This window comes from Pteropus medius, unplaced genomic scaffold (assembly GCF_902729225.1).
Source record: "Pteropus medius unplaced genomic scaffold, Ma_sr-lr_union100, whole genome shotgun sequence".
Classification (NCBI taxonomy): domain Eukaryota; kingdom Metazoa; phylum Chordata; class Mammalia; order Chiroptera; family Pteropodidae; genus Pteropus; species Pteropus medius.
The window spans coordinates 33,607,471-33,630,157 of NW_024351730.1; the positions used below are offsets into that span (position 1 = coordinate 33,607,471).

The following is a 22,687-nucleotide window of genomic DNA, read 5'->3' on the forward strand; positions in this document are numbered from 1 at the left end:
ATACGTTTTTCAAAGATTCTTCACATTAACTTTGCAAAGAGCCAGAATTTGGCTACTAAACGAAATTTCCAACCATTCACTGACTCTTTTATATTAGTGTTCACAGTGTCACGTAATAAATGCTGGAAAGTCTTATGCCAAATAAACACAGTTGGATTTTAGAAAATGTCTAATGCATACACTTTATTAAAATGGTGTTTTGTACACTGAGATATATGATTTTAGTCTGTTCACAGTTACTCTAATACATACATTTAAAATGATCAAAGCCGCAATTACATCAGCTCACTATAGGAAACGCTATAAGCCCAAGTAGAATTTTGGTATACTATAAAACAAACATGTACAAGAGCGCCTCAGCAGAAATTAAATTCATTTTGGACAAACCAAGCAGCTAAATTCTGTACTGGAAGCCAATGGCAGATGAGTCATTCTTGGAGGTGGAAGAACTCTATGATTTCATAGTCCGGAACAATCAATGTGACTATCAATGGACCATTTCAACCATTTAACAATCAATGGGAACTGCCAGAGTCAAGTGTTCTCATTCCAGATGCCAAAAGCAACAGGCAGATCATCACAATTTGGCTTGTAAAGACATGACTTTTTATTTCTGCTTAAGTAATCCAGATAAGTGAATCTAATACATACAATAAAATATAACTCAACCAAAATTTTATGTCACTTTTCACAGATATGGGTATGTGAACAACTGAGGTGCTAAAGAAAATTATACGTTTAAATGTTTGATGGTAAACTTTAACCATCTCTTCCTCCCACCCTGCTTTGAAGCATTTTCTTACTGTCATATTACCATGAAACTAAATCCCTGTCCATTCCTAGAAAGGAAAATAAATGTCTTCTCTGATATTGAAGAAATAGCATGGGCCTACACATTTTCTGCCAAGGTTCTTAGAAAAAAAATCAAAATTCCACTTTGAAAAAAAAATAATTTCTATTTAGATTATGTGTTAATAATTCTTCAAAGTAAGTAATTTTTTAAAAGACTGGAACTTAAGAAAAGTTCACATCATAGAGTACAGAGATTCAAAACTGATCCCTCCAAAACTAATTTTAAAAAATGTATCAGCCTTTGAAGCACTTAAACACAAAGATCTATAACAAACGAACAGCTGATAGAAAGCAGGATGGCATTTACTTTTGAATATATAAGGTACTTAACAACTTATACTTGTGAAAATCATGATTTCAAGATAATTTTGCCAAAAAAAAATTGGCAAATGAAGTTTGGCCACACATTTAGAAAGATGATTTATATACTACATATAAATGAAAAGCAAACATAAATACAATTAATTTAAATTTAATTACATTAATGTAATTGACACCATACCTATACCCACATGGTAATAACCACATGGCAAATTCAGATAAAACTAAAAAACTATATTTAGAACAGTCCTTTTTTTCACTTTGTGCATAATTCCCAGCAATAGACTGACTTAGAAGCATAATACATGTATGTTTACCTTTTATGGATTATAATAATCTACAAGTTATTCTTCAACAGTGTGGCTTTTAAAACAAACATCAGTATGTTTTATGCCTTAGTCAAAGTTAACTGGTTTGGGGTTTTAAAAGCTTTTGAGGTGAAGCAGAGCAAGGCCCCGCCTCTGACCTACACCTATATACCCTACAAATTCCTCATTGTCAATCTTGGCAATCCAACTTAATGTAGTGTGACTCAGATCTTTGAACTTGATAACAACATTCCTACCCTTAGTTTTGAAAGTAAAAAAGGAATAGTTATGTGAAGATTTCAAACCAAAAGTAAAACTTATATCTTTAAATGTCATTTTGTGCTTTAGTTTTTGTTTGCTTATTAGCTTGGAAATTCTCCATACTCCTAAATGTAGCTACCATATTTATGTTCCAGGATCTGACTCAGAAAGAGCAAGAAAGTTTTCCAGCTTTCTTAGGCTACCTTTCGGTCCTCACTTCTCAAATAACAAATATAAGACTATATTCTTTCCTATAATGTCTTTCTTTCTTTCACCAAACTTCTTTGAATAAAAAAAATTGAAATATTTATTCTTTTTTCTTTCCAAAGGTAACTCCTGATTAATATAGGCTGGAAAACTTAATATTTCTTCTCTTTCATTCCCAAAAAAGTGAGGAAAAGATGTGAATATATATCTCGGGCCCTCTTTCTTCTACTAAGCTTTAAATAAAACTTAAGGGGAAAAAAAATTAACCCTGAAAACTGAGAGCTGAAGATATGTACTATACCAACTTTATCTTTTTGGTTTCTTTTTCTTTTGATTCTACAACAAAACTCCTCCATTCTTCACGCTTAATATTTTTCTCACAGCCTATACTTTTACATGCAAATTACCATTATGCAACAGCGTAGCTTCAACATGCTGGTTCTGTTCCTGGGTTTCCCACATAAGTTACCTACCATGAAATATCTTCTACAGCCATTTTAATTCTATTTCCCGATCTGCCAATAACCATTGGGTCTCTCCTATAAAACTGTCCCTGTTTGTCAAGAGTCCTTAAGTATAAACATACCAATAATTTAAAGCTAACTGGTTAGTGACGTAGTTTTCAGGATTGTTCCCTTTAATTTTCTATTACTCCAAAATACACATATGTACATACACTCACACATATAACAAATTTACACTATCTGCAGAAATAAACTGCAGATATAATTCCAAACACGCATTTAGAGATTTACATTTTAACAGCAAACCTACCTGCAAATATAAGGAAGTATAGTTTTATACTCCCAAATTACTTACCACGCTGAAATATAGAATGTTTTAATATTTTTGATTTAATCTTTATTATGAGTCTTAGAAATAAGCAAAAAGGAGACGTAAACCTCAAGCTATGTCTGTACCAATAGTCGATGTGGTATTGTTTTTACTAACACATTATCCAACATGCTTACTCTATACAGTGATATAAGCATACTATATACAAAACAGAGATAACAAATGCAAACTTTATACAAGATACTTATACCATTTGTAGTTAACTTTGTATAGCTTTGACCAAAGGACTCAGCCTGTGCACTTTTTTCTGATATGAAGGAAGAGTCATATATCGATAGCATTCTTACCTACAAAATAGGAATGAATTGGGGGAGAGGGAACCTGGTGTCATAGTTGAAATATATAAGAGCAGTGTTTACAAATATATGTATAATTTAGCATTGTCATATTATCTGAATTAATTTATTTCACATTTTTATATTTCCCAGTAAGTGGTCCAGAATACAAAATATAATAACAGAATTCAGTTTCACATTTATTTCTTGATACAGTTATCAAAAATTGAAACACTTCCTGAAAGGACATTGAGTAGCTATCAACATACTACTTTCGAAGAACCTGGAGGTAAGAACCTGTTCAAACGAATAAAGAACAAATGTGGACAAAAGAAACTCATAGCTGCCTAAGACTTTTAAAAATTAGAAATTTAACATTCAGCATGTATATCAAAACCACTTTTCATTTGCTCACTCAACTTAGACTCACAATAGTTGTATTACACATATATTTACACTAAGTATATACAGTTGAACATAAATATGATGGATATTTCTGAAAAACTATCATGTAAAGGATTATTAGGTTTACACTGGCTTGTATACTGATCTAGTGAGTCACAGGGTCACTCTGACATAGTTAACTTTTTGATTTAATCAATTTCTTGATTTAGTTACCGAATAACTGTTGCACAAAAACTCAAAGTCTCAGCAAATGATCAGGCCCATCGTCCACTGGAGGCAAAGCTTCTGCTGAATGAGAAATTGATTTCAGAGTTCTTGTATTTTCCCCAAGCACCAAAAGGCACCACTACTACAGTACTGTTATCTTCAGCACCATACTGTATTGCCTGCAAAATTTGGCAGGAAGGAAGAGAAAAACACTGGAAATCAGAGTCCGTACAAAGAGAAATCATCCTTCCTCTGGAAGGTCAAACTTATTTAACAGTTACTAACCCAAATTATGTCACAGTGGTTTGGATTGTGATTCTTTCACCATATATCGATATCCACACAATTTATTAGATTGCACACAGCATAATAGATTATCCAAAACAACCACATTACTATATCCCATTGTAGTTATTTTGGCAACAGAAACAACCAATGGACTAAGTAAGATATAAGATATGCAACTCCTGAAGAAGAAAATACATGTAAAGCATTTAGCACAGAGACTAATACAAGGTAAAGACTCAGTAAGTGTTAGTCCTTACCTAGTATTTCTGTTTCTAGGAATTTAGCCTAAAAAATAACCTAAAAAAGTGGATATATATAAAGCTATAACTACAGAAAAGTTTATTATGCACCCTACAAAATAGAAAAGTGGCATAAACAATTTCCTACAGTAGGAGAACTGCAAATCAATTTCAGGACCTAATTCAAACAGTAAATTCAAACTAATTCAAAAATTCAAAACGTCAGCATTGTAAGAGTTCTTGGGATTATATTTAAGAACAAAAGAATTTCAAAAGACCTCACAGCCTGAGGCTGAAACCTCTGAAGGAAAGGATTGATAAAAAATACCACATGTAAAAAGCTTCAGAAAACAAAGAAATTTTAAAACAAATTGAAAGACGCACACAAAAAAATTGCATATCAGACAAATTACTAATATACTTAATATACGGGAAGTTCTTATAATAACCATAAAAAGACAAACATGCCTATAAGATAATGGAAAAAAACAAGCTGTAGAGATGAGAAATACAAGCTATGAAATACTATTTCTAAGTGTAAACTAGAATAATATTTCTGGAGAGCAATTTTGCAAACTTATAAAGGCTTTAGAATGCTGTGTATTCTTATATTTAGCAATTTTACTTCTAAGACTTTAACCTAAAGTCTGAAGAAAATAGATATGCACAAATAGATATAAAAATGTTTGTTACAGTGCTCCTCCTATAATATGGAAAAATGAACATAAACTAAATTTGCTGATAAGGGGAACTGTTAAATGAATGTATACAAATATATTGGAATCCTATGCAGTCATTATAAATATTATTGACCTTGTGAATTAGAGCACATGTATCTCAAGATAGGTAATTAAAATAAGGAAAGAAGTGATATCCATGGAACTAGGCCCATTTCCTTAATCTCATGAGCATACATAGTATCCAAGTGAACATAATTCATGCTTGCCCATTCATTTTCAAATAAATAATGCTTTTTAAGAAATGTCTTATATCTTAATTACAAATACTAGCAACTGAACCTAATATAATACTGAATGTCAACTGTAATTGAAAAAAATAAAATAAAATAAAAAGTGTAAGAAAAAAAAAGTTTAGGCAAAATTTACCTCCAGAATTGAAAATGTAAAACTTGGGAAATGAAAAATAGCTTTTGAATTAAACTTTGCCTCTAATGATCAGTGGGCTATAACTTAAAAGAGCTACCTATCCAAACAGAATATTAAACAACACATGGAAATCTTACATTTTCTTTACTAGGTATTATCCAGCTTCCAAATTTTAGCTCTGACTGACACAGTGACACACAAAACATCCATACACCTTTTTTGTATTTGTTTGTTTTCACACACCCATTCTCGAAATCAGAAGTTGACTATGCTGTAGTGTTTCTATATTGGGTAATTACTTGGGAGCAGTCTCATTTAATGGTTAAGTAGTTAAACGGGAAATTGGCTGTCAGTTTGAAGTTTAAGCAACAACTATTCTGCAGCTTAACTGTTTTGTGATCTTGAAGTCACTTCTCAGCCTCTGTGCCTCAGTCTTCCTCATCCATGAAAAAGAGATATTACTAGCTCCAACCTCAGAGGGTTTTATAGTGATTATTACATGAGTCAAATATATATCAACAGAAGAGGGACACATAGTAAGGGATATATTAGTATTTACTATTATTATAATTTACTATTGCGATTATTATTATTTCAAGATGTGTGTACAAAGCTAAAAAATAAACAATACATTTCCTTGGCATACTAATTTTTCTTAACTACTTAGAACTATAAAAAAATGTTTTTAAGTTGGAAATATTATGGAGTCAAGTGTAAAATTCATTGTAAAACTGAAGCTAAAAGACAAGATTTCGAAGTAATCTCAAGCCTGTGGTAGTCCCTCCAGCCTGCACCACATCCTATACTCAGGTTTGTCCTCCTCTCCTCCCCCACCTTGGGACTTTTCTAGCAGAAGCTCTGCTGTCACCTGTTCAGTCACTGCGTGGGCTGCTTCACTGGGATCATGGCACTGATTGACAAAGTCACAAATCTCTTGACTATTCACCATGAAGTTAATTCCATCTGTAGTGAGGACCAGGAAGCTGTCATCGGCATGTTGTAGCTGCAGTCAGAACCAAGTGCACAGGATTATAAACTGTACTTGGCATTAGAATAATCTTCTTAATTCAAAGATTTTTATCTGTTTGCCGAGTGGTCATCTGTATTTAACAGTTAATAAGCAAACAGAGTGAAAATGGAAGGCCTGTATTTAGGGCAAAAGTAGCAAGATTTGGCATCAACCACGGAGCACAAACCTAACATTTACTTAGGAACACTAAAAGGGAAATAGTCAGATTGCTGAATGCGAGAGGCAGCGAGATATAATGGTTGAGAACACTGTCTCTGGAGCCAGGTTTCCTGAGTTTGAAAACTGTCTCTATTTTTTTGGCAAACATAGTTAAATTGAGCTCTATATGCTTTAGATTTTTTTCTCTGTGCAATGGGATAGCAGTAGCTATTTTGAACAGAGCCTGACACATAATAAATCCTATATAAGTATTTGTTAGATAAAATGAATAAAAGTGGGCTATCTATAAGACATGAAGTCATTCTGTTAATAAAGTCTGCTGCCATTATTGGAAACCTATACTATACTGTACCAGGCACTAGAGTAGTACAGGGGTTGCAGAGAGGGAGGTGTCAGCTCACGACTGGATGTGTGCTGGGGGAAGTGTGGATATTAATTAGTAGCATGCAAAAGATATCACGATTATTCAGCTTGCTGGAAAAGGGAAGTCAGGGTCAGCTTCCAAATGGAAGTGACACTTAAATGATCAGTTACAGGTAAGGAAGGGCGGGAGAGCCATTCCACCAGAATTCCATAGCTGGGTGAAACAAAAACCAAACATACATTAGGCTTGGAAGATAGTATCTTAGTTTGTCTGAAAAGCTGATCTATTCTTCCATTAATTACTCCCTTTAAAAAATCATTTTGGCTTCACTTAAGGCTTCCAAAAAAGCTCACAGCCAGAGACAACACTGCATTCATTCCTTGTATGTGTATCAAGTGTTTTCAAGTCCTTTCTTACCTTAATCCTCTTTGTTTCGGGTTCTGCTATCACACCACTGTTTTTAAGATCTAAATCTCCAAGACTCCTTGTCATCGCAAGTCTGCCATTCACATGAGGCTGCCCCACACTATTCCAAGCTACGAAACCACCACATTTCTTGATCCTGGTCAAGAAAAAGTTAGACTCTGATGCGAAATCCAGAAAACCAAGGCACAGTTAAACTTAAGCATGAAATCAATTTAAAATACAAGGTTTCATCTCTATGAACTATATATAAACAACATTCTCAGAATAATTGATCAGTTAGAGGTGGTACCTTTCTTTTTCATCTTTCCTTTCTGGAGTATGGTCAATGGTCAGCTTCATGGGTTTTCCTTTTCTACACAAAATAGCCTGGCTATCCCCAACACTGGCTACAACCAGTTCAATACCATCTCTCAACAAGGCTACTGTTGCTGTCGTCCCAGATGTCAGAAGGGTTGCTGTAAACATTATGAAGAAGAGTACAAGTTATTGACAGTCAAATGATTGTATTGAATTTTTATTACAAAATAAAACAGGCAAGTTAAACTAACGCTGAAATGTATCATTCTAATTTAACTAGAGCTATGCAAATAAAAGGCAAGTGAACTATGTAAGTAAGAGCATGCATAGGAAGAAGTATTTAATTCAGTAACAAGGCTCCATGCAAACAGAAAAAGTTACTTCCTAATTTCGTAAACAATGCATCACTGTCTCCAAATGGCCTCAATTTATATCAAGTACAGCTGACATAAATTTATAATAATTATTATGACACCTTTGTGTGTATTATCAGGTGTCAGGATTAAAAGTATTACATTTTAATTAGACTAGCTAATATGGCAGGGTGACTTAGGTCTACTGAGCCATTCAGGCAAACCGACTTTTCTATAATCTATGGACTCAGAAGATTATTATTTTTTCTTCCATTTCTTACTCCTATCCTATGAAAGTACTATCAATTAATGGGCTAAGCAAGATATGCCAAGGGCATATCATTAGCCCTTCAAGTGCTGTATTTTATATTCTTTCATTCTACAAACTCACCAAAAAACTCTAAAGTGCTTAAAGGCTCACATTCTTTTCTGTTTATCTTTGTTGTTCTCAGACATGAAACAAAGTTGCAACTATCATTATATTAGGAGAAAATTTGCGGGGTAGAGAATGATATTCATTCTAGTTTCCCACAAGCTTGATATAGTTAACACTTTTAGCTCCGCAAGGATCTAATACACTCCGTCTGTATCCAAATGCGGGATAGTACAGCTAAGTGCTGTTCCTGTGGTCATTCCCTGGGCCAAAAGCACTCCAAGAATATTAATTTTCTCAGACCAATAAGGAATAAAATTAAATGTTACTTGGCCTGAGGTCACCACTATCTCCTCCATCCAATCCAAACTGCATTTTACATCTTCCTTTGAACTATTCTAACAGTGTCTGCCTTCAGTTCTTTACTACTTGTCAAAAAAAAAAAAAAAAAATTAAGGTGATTGAGCCTTGCTAAAGTGAAATACTGTGAATTTATGGTCTAAAAAGTAAACAAATTGAAGAAATTGAAAAAATAATAACTTATTTAAAGCAGGTATTATTTTCTATAACATAGTTAATTCCCTAAAGCATCTAAATCAAATATTCAGGTTATCATCCAAAGACTACTGACTTCAAAGAAGATTTAGGAAAAACAAAGTGCTATTGATTTGACTGATTGAGGCTCAATATTTCCAAATTTTTTTAAAAGAAACAACTTAGAAAAAACTATACCAGTAATGCATTTTGGAAAGATATACATAAAAATATATTTTCCAATCAGCATATAAAAATGCCTGCTTTAATCAGAAAAGTAAAATAGAAAAACATGAATAAACTCTACTTAATCATTTATATCCATGCTGATTTTATTGAAAAATAGTATTTCTAGTTCTACTGTCTTCCCATTTGTCTCTTGATTTTGGAACTATTATGCCAAAGCAACAATATCTTGGAAATGCGAAAGTATATTTGTCAATGTACAACAGAAATGTTTAGCATAAGTATCAGTAATATTTACATTACAAATGTTAACTCTTGAGTTTCCCAAAATTCAATACAATGGACTCTTGACAGTCTATCTTCTGTAACATTTTCAAATGACTAGAGGAGCCAGGCAAGGGAAGACAGCATTTACTCAGGTGATAGCTGCTCAGGGAGTTCAGAATTCCTCTCCTGTGTTTAAACTGTCAGCAGCAGCTTTTCAAAAAAGTTGCTTTTAATTGGCTACATCAAAAGAGTTAAAATTTCATAAATGAAAATTTCAAGAGTAGCTGTTTAGGATTGTAACTCATGGCTCGGTCACCTAAAAATTTGAAAGAGCTTAAATTTTTACCAACCCAACTTGACAGTTCCAAAATCCCAGGATATATGGGAAAGTTCTCAAAATTGTTGATTCTGGTTTGCTAAGCATCTAATAATATAAATATTAAGTCAACATTTATTTTCATTTAACATAGAAGTAAAAATTCTCACTTTTTGTCCTAACAACAAAACTATAAAACTAAGACATCTTCAATAAGTTCTTAACACTCACTGGACATTTTCTACTGCAAGTCATCTCAACTAATGGGACAAAAAGGATGTGGGAACCTTCCAGTAGTCCAGGCTAGGAACCGCTGGACTCCTCCACCTGGGACAAAATTAAGCAGATCTCTCTTGCCACTGAAGCCCAGCATATAGTGTCCACGGGCTCCAGGTCTAGAGCTGCTGACCAGGCACAGTTCTCTGCCACAAATAACACGCACAGAGGCAAATAGGAAATTCACCCAGGAGTTTTGTTCAAACATTACAAACCTGCAACACAGGGGAGGGCAGAGAAAGAGCTGCAAAATAAGGGGAAGGGTTTTTATTTCGGTGAAAATTTCACTTGCAAATTACATAATATTCCAGGGGATGCCAAATCAAAGATTCCAAAACTCAGTTTGCCCAAGTTGATGGTATTTTGTAGTTGAGTCTATTTTTCATCACAGAGTAACACTTAAGTTTTGTGGCTTCCCAAAGCAAGAAAAACTATATAACAATGCATGTGTAGAAAAACATTCAGTGACACAGACACACATCTACATACTTATATTCTCTCTCTCACACACACACAGTCACTCAAATAGGCCTTAAGAGTAAATCAGTACCTTTATTGATTTGAAAAAAATGCACTGTATATTCTTTTGGTAGCGATATCAGAATTGTCTCAATAACAGAAGGGAAATTTCATGAGCTTAACAAAATATTCGTCGTATCTGACAAGCAGTACTTAGAGAGGATGTGAACTACAATATACCACCAAATTACTGGGATTTAAATATATCAAGAAGGAATTAAAGCACGTCCAAAATCAGATGCAAGGAGTAACACACTTGTTCCGGTGTTCAATGCAGGATTCAGTATCTAGAAGCCATTTTTTAGTAGAATGATTAATTGTTTAACTAAAGGCTAATAAGGCTCTTGAGCTCTAATGCATGTTTATAGTTTTATATAATGCATAAAATGGGTGTTTCTGCAGCTCTCTCTTTCCCCCAGTGTTGCAAGTCCACATATCAGAAGAAAAATGATGGAGAATTTGAAAGGCAACAGAAAGAGAAAAATCTATGCTTTTCAAAGTCTAATCTTCTTCCCCTCAGTAATTATTCAACTGTATAAAACCAGTACTGTTTTAATATTTATTAAAAATGGGCTTTACAGACATGTATGACTCATGAACCCCAAAATCAAAGTAATAAGCTGAGAGCAGTAATAGCACAATAAGAATCTCTCTTCAATGCTATTCCCTCATTTTTTCTATTGGCTACCCCCAGCATAAGAAGCATACTCAAAAACATGGTGTTTCTAACACTGGTTGTGTAGTAGTTTAATTCTTCTATAAAGAGATCACATAATATGAAGAGCACAGAAGTTTCCGATGAGACTCACACTGTTGTCACCATCTCCAACTCTGAAAGACAGAGCAAGTCTTCTCTTTTTTTATCCATTTGTCTCTTGAAAAATGTTGTTGCTTTCAAATCTTATGCAATCTAAAAACACTATGAAGTTTATCAGATATATAGTATTATAATCTAATTTTTCTACCTTCTGCTTAAGTGACAACTAGTTCATAAGCAATAGACAGATGGAATGCCATTTGAATTTACTGACTGGTGAATTATAAAAATATATAACTGGCATAAATTGAATACAAAAATATTCAAAGATGATGATGAAATTAGCTATTTATAAATAAGGGTAAATTCGAAATTCATCAAGTCAATAAATATAGCTGGTATTTCTTAGGGGCAAGATTCTTTCCTTTTGTTAGTAAGTGGCACTCTGATTTTATTCTCCTCAAACCACCCCCAATTTAAACTAAAATAGTAAATATTTTAAATGCTAATGGGATAATTTGAAGTAATTTATGAAGATGTGACAGCTTTGGACTAAAGTCTTGAAAAAATGAGAATGTTTTATTTTCACTTTATTATATTTTCACTTTCTCTTAAGAAAGCTAATATATAATTGAGGGGCACTCCTCTCATTTATACTTGAAATTCCGCCATTAGTGACTCATGTCTATGGTTTAACCAATCTTTTTTCAGGTTTCTCGTACTTAAATTCGAATCTGTTCATGAGCTATAACTCATTAAAACATATACATTATACTAATAATCATGTTAAATCAGCTATAAGATAATCAAGTAATAAATTATAATAGCTTTGGTGAGATAAAGTAGGCAGTAGACATCAGTTCAGTCCAACTGAGCACCTTCCAGATTCTATGCAGAGTGCTGAACAATGGAGATTTGAAATTGAATAAGCTATTCACAGGAAGAGTTGGTTCAAGGAGGAGAAATGGGGCTGACAGAAGGAAACTGGAGAGGGTAAACTGCATTAACTTCACAATTTTATTTAACTGACACTGGTCCTATTCATATCTATGCCAAAAAGAATATTATACACTCTTCTAATACTGATACTACTTCAGTTCTTACTAAAAACTAGAAAAAAACTGAACGATAACTTTGAAATCTGAAATGGTCTGTTTTTTTTTAATCCACAAATCAAAAAGTTAAACAACATAAAGCATCCTATCTTTAGTGGCTTTAATCCATTTGATAAAATAGGTCCCAAATATCAAAAGGCAATTTTTACCATCTTTGAAAGCCTTAGCAACTTATTAATAATAAATTTTAAAGTTGTTCTCAAAACACTTAATGAAAACCTGGCCTAGTAAGCTTTGCATGTTTATAGAACAGCTAGGGCACACCACCTGCACTGCAGCCAAAAAACATCTTGATGTGAGATACAGCCAAGCTTGGTATGGATGAAATAAGCATGCTGATATGGACACCAATATTCAGAGTTATAAAAATAAAATAAGAAAGTGTTTTAATTTTCTCTTCTCCTTCATATATTCTACCCATTAGGAATAAGAGATAAATCTTATGCCTAAAATGTGCCCTCTCTCAGCCCCTATTTTGATAAGGTGAGGGGCCAGCTAGAAGGAAAAAAAAGTCCAAAGGAATGAAGGAGAAGATAAGAAAATGGGCCAGATGATCTACGAGTGAGAAAATAAATTCCTGAACAAAGAGACGGACTCTAATGCTTTTCTGAGGAGTATGATGATGGAAAGTTTCTCAAAAAGAGCAGGAAAAACCTAGAGATGGCAAAAAGAGCCATCCTAGAGTCATCTAGTCTAATCCTCATCATTAAATACGCCACGAGAGAGGCTGCAGTGGGTGCCAAAAAAAACCCAGCAACAGCCCTTTACCTCTCTTTGAATTTCAGTTCCTTATTTGGGAAATGGGGGGAATTTCCATGCCTAGGAACTCCAACTGAAAATTGTGAAAATGACATTCCGGTGGTGCACTTTGAGCTTCTTTAAACAAGAGGATGAACCAAACAATGGTTAATAATTATTGCATGATTCGTTTCCACTTTATATGCATACATTTACATGGTTGCTGCACAAGTTTTCAAGATTAAGCTTTAAGCAAAATATTTTGGGGCCAGCTAACTAGAAAACATTCACTACATTTTCCTGAAATGGTTTTGATAAATTTAGTCAAAATCAGAAACATTTTACTTTCAAAATTTAAGGACACATAGTACACGAAATTTTCAATTCACCTTATGTCTAACAAATAAAACCAAAATATCACTCATTACCACAGAAAAGCTGCAAGATCAAGCTTTTGAGAGTGGGAGAAAAAATATCTTCATTCTAATTATACAATTAATAAGTATTCAGTGTATATTAGTCATTGTTCTTTCCTTTCTAGAATCAATTAGCTTTTTTCCTCTTGCCTGAACAATTATTGTCCTGGCTAGATGAGATTACCTTATACTATATTTCAGTATTTGTTCATCAGATTTATCTGAAGAAACAAAAATAATAAACCCTCGAGGGGGTTGGGGGAAGGGGGAAAAAAGAAAAAAAGAAAAAAAAAAGAATAATAAACCATCTCATAGCATGGACATCTTGTCCATCAAACAAGCAAAAGATTCAAAATGTTTTAATCTTTTTAAAATTAAAATTCAATATCAGACCCATTTTAGATCTTCAATTTCTGAACAATTCTCCAAAGTATTTCATTTAAAAGTGAGGTATTAACATCAGTTTGGATGCAAACAGCATTTAAAGTGATTCTTTATGTAAAATAATTTTTAACATAAACATCCAATTCCCAAATGCTAAAGGACTTAAATTGTTTCCATGACATTCCTCAGGACCCTAAGAAATGCGATTATTTTACTTACCATCAGCAGACAGTTGGGCGTGGCTCGAAAAGGCTTCATCTATTTCTAGAAAAGCCAAGGTCAACACAGTTTCCAAGTTCTTCTCTTTAGGAAGCAAATCCCTTTGTGGGGAGAAAAAAGAGCCCCAAGCAATAATTGTACAATAGGTTTCAGTCTTCCTCTCCTCTAGAGGTCATTCTAGTTAACAGTCACTCCATGCAATGGACCTCCATGGCTTGACTTTCAGATGCTCATTAAGTATCTACTAGGTAACAAGCATAATGATAAGTCTCTAAGGACACTAAAATAAAAGTCTTAAAAGATTAATCTTAAAAGATTAATCCTCAGTACTGCAACCCTGAGAGGTCAAGAGTTCCTTTGTGTTAAATTAAACCATTGAGTTCTTCTGCGGAATAAGGCAAAATATACATGCATACAATAATGAACAGTATGAACAACTATACACAGGAAAACAATAGTCATATGGCCATGTTCTCCCTGTCTTTTAATACTAGCAGTATTAAAAGCAGTATAATCCTCAAAAATACATTAATAGAAATTGCAGTAAATAAACTATGAAAAGGGCTCCAAAACAGCCGCATTAAATGCATTTTCCCCATACTAATGCCAGTCATCTAAAGCTATTTTCAACAAGTATTCAAAGCTATTCATACCACTTGAGGGAATAAATACCATTTATTGAAGCACTACGTGCCATGTACTGATAGGGGTAAATGCTTCTCATAGATTCCCATAGCACATAAGGTCATGTACTTTACGTTAATTCACTTGAAATGATCACAAATCCCGTAAGGTAGATTCTGCTCGTTAAAAAAAAACCAATAAGCCCAAAATCGAGTCACTTGTACTAACTCCATGTCACCAAACCACGGCTTAGTGCCTAACCTAATTGAAGTTTCAACTTTCTCCAGGAATGTAATCTTAATAAGTTAGTCTGGAATTCTCTGGTCAGGAACAGTGAGGTAACCTGTCACATAGGCCCTTTCCATCCCCCAAAGATGAGGTAATCTGTTCTTTTCTTACCCTCTCCCTCTCTGCCTATATAATAAGACTTTAATTTTGTTCAGCTTCTCAGAGTTCTTTTCTATTTGTTAGACAGGATGCTGCCTGAATCATGAATCATTCAAAAAAGCCAATTAGATCTTTAAAATTTGTCCATTGCATTTTTGTCATTTAACATACTTAATGCTCTCACCAGGGGAGTTGTTAAAACATATATTTCTGAAATAATAATCATCATCAGTAATAAATGGCATGCTTGAGCTACTGCTCATTCATAAAACAATAGCACAAAACCACCACTCAAATAGCCATGTTAAGACTGAACATCTCAGCCAAAAGGAGAACGTTTAAACACAAAGCATAAGGCAAACTGCAAAGTCAAGAGTTAAAGTCATTGTACATACATGATGCATTTCTCCATGTGGGTGTGGCAGAAATCAGCAGCTGCAGGTCCACCATGTCCATCATACACCGCAAAATACAGGACCTCCTCTGTCAGCTGAGCAAAGTCAAATCTGTCTTCATTCACTTTCCGTTTGCCAATCTGTGAGGCGCAGCCCACATTTTCCAAGCTGATTTTGGGTATTGGCTTGCCATACTTAATGCTGGGCGGCAGCAGAATTGGCTCATCGATGCGGTTATCCCAGATCCCGAAATTATCCCAGGTGGTTGGATGCCCACTACCATCCGGATCAAACCGAGAGCACCTGGACTCTGAAGTGGAGCTGTGGCATGTGGGCGTCACCCACCTGTCATCCTGCAGTAGGCGGGAGCTTAGCAGCACTCTTCTTCTCACCTGGTTCCCACCTCCTCTAACCAAAGTAATTAAGGCAGTTGTTGACATATCTCAGCTCCAGAAGACTCAGTAATCAGGGACAATAATGAAATATCTTCAGGGGAAATGATGCAACTAAGGAGAGAGAGAGAAAGGAAGAGAGAAGGACTCTATCAGTAATTACAAATATAATGGATATATTATTTTATTAGATATTACCAAAAATGAAGGCATTAATGAATGTCACACCTAACAGCCAATTTCTAAGATTAGTGAATCAAAAATGAATTGATTTTGGATAGTGGATTAGTGGTTACCAGAGGGAAGAGGGGGAGAGGGGTGGTAGATTAAGTGTAAAAGAGGTCAAATATTTGGTGACAGATGGAAGTCTAACTATATATAGGTGGTGAACACATAATGCAATATATATACAACATACTGTTGAATTGTATACTTGAAATTTATTGGATTTTGTTGATCAATGTCACCCCCAATGATTTTTGTTTAAAAAAAAAAATGAATCGATGTATTTATTTATCCCATTCACAGTATTTAAGTCATATAAAAATCTGACTATGTACACATTTCATATAGAACAACTGCTTCTCAAACTTTAACCTAAAATCACCTTGGGACCTTGTTAAAATGTAGATTCTGATCCAGTCTGTCTGGGGTGAGGTCTGAGATTCTACATTTCTAACGAGGTCCCAGGTAATGCCTTGTCGGGTCTGGCAGGCTGATACTTTCAGTAGAAAGAATATAGGTAATAAATAAATATTCTTCTCTTTATTAACTCCATTGCTCTGAAGAAAAGAAAGGTACATATATTAACAATAATGATAACAAAGTCTCTTATAAGAGACAGAAATTAGAGAAGAAAAAAATAACTGGTTAATAGAATTTTTATGATAGCTCTGTATTCAGAGTGTCTCAGTCTTAGCAAAGACACACCTAGGATCTGAATTCTGTCTTGTCTTAAGATTTCTCAACTTACTAAACTTTACACACTATATTACCACGGTTAATGTAAACTGGTTCATGCAAACATTCCCACAGGCACATGGATGAGCCAATTCTGATGCTTATCTTGTGGTCGATACTCATATGGAGGGTGGCACTGCATTTGTGACAAGCAGCCCTGATTTATGAGCTATTGATCTATGCATTTACATTAACAGCTGCAGTTCTCTCCTCTCCCACAACCCCAGGAGCCCACCCATACCTTAAACTCATTGCTGACAACTCCAACAGGAGACAGCACCAGAGACAAGACTACAGTTTTTTGAAACTATTATTCTGCCCTACTTCTAGACTCTGCCACAAAGCTATATTCTAAAGCCTCCTCTGGATGTGGTGACAGGGAATTCTTACAGCCCCACAGGAAGGGCTGTTTCTGGCAGTTTTCCATACAAATAGGTCCTAAGCAAAAATTCATCTCCATAGTACTTTGTTCTGTTATTTTATGAATTAAACCAATTTGAAAATATCGCATGATGTTAAAATTTAATAATGCTGGTGGTGGGTATGTAGGTGTTATATTATTCTCAATTGTATGGTTGAATTATTTCACAATAAAAAAAATGAGCTTGAAAAAATATATCTCCACAAAAGGCACAAACGTACACAACAAAAAAAAAACCCCAGCTTGTGTGCGTCTATGAGAAAATGCATTACAGATTTCAAACAATCATTTTCAAATAAATTTTTGGAAATCAGTGTAGCTATGTATATGAAGAGACATTACTCTCAGCTATTTAAGCAATGAAAGACATGAGCCCTGTATTTAGAATAAAGATGGCACCCCTAACATTGAATTGTTATCATGAAATACTTAGGAGGCCATTTCTTCTTGGCCTTTTAGCTAATATCATGTATGAAAGACTGAAACTCGTTTCCTTTATGACAAGTTGGAGATGGTAGAGACACAGCATCTCTGGTTATCAAGCATCAAAGAGAAGTAACACATTCCATTACAAAAAAAATGAAGTGTTAATTTCTTTGCTTCTATTTGAAGTTATATTTTATTCAGCAACAATAACTGTCAAATAAAGCTGATGATGTGTGAAGAAATTTCAAACTATAATGCAATCTAGCAAGTGAAAGAACTAAGTATTAATTATTGTTGGAGATGATTCACAAAGCAGATTAACACCACATAGAAAAAAAATAAAACTTTAAGTGAGTTGATTAGAAAACACATTAGCATTTGAAGGGTGCACCAGAAATTAGCAAAGTACTATTCTTTTGACTTCAATCTGAAAGCATGTATGCCATATTCAGCCTTGGGTCATTGTGTAGTCATGTACCTACTTTAAACAAGTTCTAACATTACAAACAAATATTGAAAAAGTTTTTCTGCAGTTTTTATAAGATACTTTTGTCCTGCTCCCCCCTTCTCCATCCCCCAATTATGAAAATAAAATAAAATAAAAAGCTGCATTTTCAGCAGGGAACAAATATCCACTGGAAACATTATTTAAGAGTGAAACTATGCAAGTTGAGCAGTTTCTTTAAGCCTTTAAGTACTAAAACCAATCATCGACCTGGCTTCATCTCATCTATTATTTGCACAATCACCTCAGAAAGCGAGCAGAATAGTCATAGAAAAACATTTTCTTTAAGGCCTGCTATTGGCATAGATGAAATGTGAGGCAAATATATAGCTAGTTTACATTACTAGGTAAGGGTCACTCATGCAAGCAAAAGACTGTACATGTGGTTTCATCTCCTTTTCCATATGCAATGTAACTAACCCATACTAATTTCCCCTGTATTCCTGAAGAAAAAATTCAAAGGGAACCTGAGTTCCCATGCTAAATAACAACTTTGAATTAAACTCACACACAGATCAAGAAAAGTTTCCTCCATAGCTTCAAACTAGGAATCAGCCATCATAGGCCCCCAGCTCTCCAGATGCCCATAGAAGTGTCTCTGCACTGACTAGCAGACAAAAGAGAAGAAATTTTTGACATGAAAAACACGCAAAAGCATTCAAAAAAAGGGGGAGGGTGGAGCAGTGTTCTTTATAACAAGAAGAGTGAAGAACAAACTGACAAACACCTAAAAAATATTTTTATTATTTGTCAGTTCAGAAATTATAAATCGGCATGTATTTATCATTCTGCTAGTTAAAAAAAGTTATTCAGGAATCCTTTGTCAATCTCTCAAACGGAAATCAAGCCTAGCTTATTTTTATAAACCATTTTAACATTTATATTCAATCTTTGAAAGTCGAAATCATCCAAAAGGGTCAAAGGGTGAAAGACATTTGAGTACACAAAAACGTCAGAGCAAAAGTTAAATGAACTAAAAGTACAAAAACATATTATGTTACACATCATGTTCTACTAGCAAGAACAAAATTTAAAAACTATGTTAAGCAAGAAAGTAAACAACTCGATTGGAATCCTAGCTACATAACAGGTTATATAAGCAACCTAAATTATACTGACAGTCATAATCCAAAAGCGGGGTGGGGAAAGGATGGACAATCTTCCACTTAGACCACACTGTTCTCCAAATTCCTTCTTATTTTCTAATCAAAACAAAAATGTATCTCACAAATTTACTTTAATTACATGAATGTTTAAAAATGTGAGTGCGCACACATATAGGCATACACACACACACATAAAAAAACCCTACATATTCTATATACTGTCAATAAATACCCTCAAAATACTTTCTTTTTCATCATTTTCATATTGATTTGTGTGACCAGACCTTCTCCATCTTCCTCCTCCTCAAAGTTTTAACTAGTTAACTTGATATTTTAAAGTCCTAACAAAACTGACTAGTGAGGTCAGTTGGCCCTGGTTTAACAATTCTGACAGGGGGCGGGAGGAGTGTCTCAGCAAAGAGAGTTAAATTGTAATATTTTAAGTTGTAACAGGCACAGAGATTTACATAAGATCACTGGTGAAAACCCACATTTTCAGAGTAGGAAATCTCAGGTGAAAAACATCATAAGGAAAAAAAATGCATTTGGTTTGTAGTTTGAAGTACATACTTGATTTAAAAACTAAAGGGGGGGTGATAAAAAGCCACATAGCTACAAGATTGCTATGTCAAGTTTACATTTCATTTACTCACATTTTATAATCTCAATGGGTTTAAAACCTCAGAGCTATCCAAGTTTATTTTTGGAAAAGGGAGACACTCACTGTCTCTGGCAGGAGCTTGAACTGGAAACTTGAGTAAAACTGCTCTTGACTGTTAAAAGCAGGTCATAAGTTTGTCGTTATGGTTTTAAACCCATGCCAAATTATTCAGGAGTTCTAAAAATTAATATTACTGACACCTGCTTAGATTTATTCCTCCAACGACAATATTAGATTTATTCCTCCAACGACAATAAGTATTCATATCTGCCTATGATAAAGTGGCACTCGGGTATCTTTATATCAGTAACTTCCATAATGGAAACAAGGTAATTTTAATATTCTTAAACCAAATATTTATCAACTTTTAAAAAACAATCAATGCATCCCAATAAATTCTAATAGTATGGTCGCTTCCAGAATGTGTTCCAGGAAATTTGGACTCTATGTCTTCTTTATCAGTACCTTGGCTAGGAGGAAGGGAAAGAAAGTCTACACGAGGGAAAAAACAACAAAAACCCCAAACGATTCCCCTTAGGTTTGATGGAAACATGTGTTTAGGTGTGTGAATAAAGAACATGAGAGCAGTGAAAAGTACTCATTATTCTAATTCTGTCAGTGTCTTTTAAAACATTTTATTTAATATGGATCCAATTCACAGACTATTCCAAACCTATACCTTCATACTTCATGGAAGAATTTTCCTTTACATTCTATATTATCACCAGCACCTCTCCGTTTTCTTTCCTCATCTCTCAGTTAACAGTCAAGGGAGGTGGCTGTGTCAGTGGTCAATAGAAAGTGATTTAAGGGTTGCAAGAAAAAAAATCATTAGCCGAGATCTCACTACTCAAAAATTATGCCTAAGGTATTTTATTACACAGAGATGCATCTGGTCTTTTCCTGGAATATAACGACACCGTTGTTGTTTTTCAAGACCATTATAATTTGTCACTTTAGTCGCTTATTCTGAAACCGCCCGACAACCTCACTCTTTCCTCTGCCCTGGCGAAGGGTGCAAAGGACTGAAGAGGCCTTGTTGCACATTTCCAGTCTGAAGCTCAGAAAGGCTAAATGGAGCTTTGGAGATTCCAAATTCCCAGGCTATTTCCATCCGGAATCTCGTCTTTGTCACCTCCTGTGAAATCTCTAATCTACAGAAATTGGCTGCCACAAAGCCTAATTACAATGCTCTCCTAGGAAAAGAGCAAAACCCTCACATCGACACCAACCAAGGCTCTGCATCCTTCTTTATTCTGAGGCCCTGAAAACCTCTGTGTTGCACAATTCAGGATCCTGGGCTCGTCTCCCCGGCCGTGACAGATGAACGCCTAGTGTGATACAGGGGAAGAAGCACACCCTCTCGCCCGCGCAGCACTGCAGATGGCTGGGTTTCCCCTAGCACCTACCGCCGCCGGGTATCTACCTCCCAACCACCCTCTCCAAATATGGATCCCAGGTGTCGCCTACGTCTCCCTCTCCCCGGCTGCAGCTGCGGCGACGACGCCGCGTCGACTCCTGCAGCATCCTCGACGCGGGGCCTCGCTAAAGGGTAACACAAGGGGCAGCCCCTGCCTCCCTTCCATCGTCCCTTCCGCGGTCCCTTCTTCCCTCTGCCTCGGCGGACCCAACTTGTTGAGCTGGCGCCTCCAGCCTGCGGTCAAATTCGAGGAGTCTCAACAGAAAACGCCTTCAGCCTGCAGTGAAGCCCAGACCAGCTGCCCCTGACCTCAGAAGGAAAGAAAACGGCGCACAGAGAATACAGTCACCGACCGTGGAGCTCGGACTGAGGAGGCTGAGGAAATGCAACCTATATTTCCTCTCGCGTCCTAGGAAACCCTGCCCCATTAACTATCCATTCTACGATCTGGGAGCGGTGGGATGCGACCCGGCCTATAAATGATATTATAAAAAATTAACAGAAATCAAAATAAAGTGAATTCCCTAGGCTCTTACCTCGTGATGGTTAGGTTCCTGGAAATTTTTTAATTAGCTAACGAAAGGCGGAGGAGGTGCTTTCTTGGTCGGTAAATAAGACTGCCTTCTCCGATGTTTCTGATCTCTGGAGCAAGCACTTAGAACAGCCACTGGTTAGTTTCCTGGAAATTCTCGAGAATTTGACTCCCGCAGTGGGCCAGATGGAAAAGGGAAGGCTGTTTCCCCTGACTGACGGCAGCCCTGACCAATCTGCGCTGAGAAAGGCGGTAGGCTGGCCGTCGGCGCACCAATCACAGATTCCAAAGGGAACGAGCCTCCCTGTAACTGCAATTTGACTTGGCCGACTTCTAGCACTGCGCTAGGGACCGACATCGACTTGGGCCAGTAGAGGCTAGCGGTGACATCCCACCCGCCCGAAGGCCTGGGCGCGCGGGCCAATGATGGGGCGCCTCGGCAGTGGGCGGGGTCGGGAGACTGTTCCTAGCCAGCGAGTCCATCATCAGGGGGCGGGGCGGGGAAGGAGAGGTGTCGTTTGGGGTTTGGGGGCTGTAGATGTGACAACTAGGAAACCAAAAAAGGAATGCTAACAACACCTGGGCAAAGGGCTTCTTGAAAGGCATCTGGTTCATTGCTATTCTTTGAAAAACTCGAAGTGCAGCATTCTTCGTGACTTAACAGGCATCTTGTGATCCCCTGAGATTGTCGATTTTTTCGTTCAACAAGTATTTCCGTTTATGTAGGATTTTTTTTTTTTTTCGTATTTGAGGCACTGTGCTAAGCACTGGAGATGCAATCCCGACTCGAATAGACTAGAAGTGA

The 22,687-nt window shown here is 35.8% G+C and overlaps 1 protein-coding gene across 4 annotated transcripts; it reads right to left on the minus strand.

Moving 5' to 3' along the window:
• Positions 1-151: 151 nt before the first annotated feature.
• PPM1K (protein phosphatase, Mg2+/Mn2+ dependent 1K) lies at positions 152-22,071 on the minus strand. 4 transcript variants are annotated; one of them, XM_039845678.1, is made up of 7 exons: positions 21,887-22,070; positions 15,460-15,965; positions 14,054-14,154; positions 7,593-7,758; positions 7,295-7,439; positions 6,159-6,327; positions 152-3,870 (listed from the first exon to the last, which is right to left on the minus strand). In XM_039845678.1, the coding sequence occupies exons 2-7, from the start codon at positions 15,897-15,899 to the stop codon at positions 3,851-3,853; spliced, it is 1,041 nt and encodes a 346-aa protein (XP_039701612.1). In that variant the 5' UTR covers positions 15,900-15,965; positions 21,887-22,070; the 3' UTR covers positions 152-3,850. The 4 variants fall into 4 exon arrangements, with proteins under 4 accessions (XP_039701612.1, XP_039701610.1, XP_039701611.1 ...); XM_039845676.1 differs by having other exon boundaries at positions 6,193-6,327; positions 21,887-22,069; XM_039845677.1 differs by lacking the exon at positions 21,887-22,070 and adding an exon at positions 21,567-21,794 and having other exon boundaries at positions 6,193-6,327.
• Positions 22,072-22,687: the final 616 nt, after the last annotated feature.

Excerpts from the sequence above, each read along its gene's own strand:
- PPM1K (XM_039845676.1), bottom strand. The coding sequence starts at position 15,899 with ATGTCAACAACTGCCTTAATTACTTTGGTTAGAGGAGGTGGGAACCAG. Across the intron at positions 7,759-14,053 it reads CGCCCAACTGTCTGCTGATG|CAACCCTTCTGACATCTGGG; the intron begins GTAAGTAAAATA and ends TAATGTTTACAG. Across the intron at positions 3,871-6,192 it reads CCCACGCAGTGACTGAACAG|GCAATACAGTATGGTGCTGA; the intron begins GTGACAGCAGAG and ends CAAATTTTGCAG.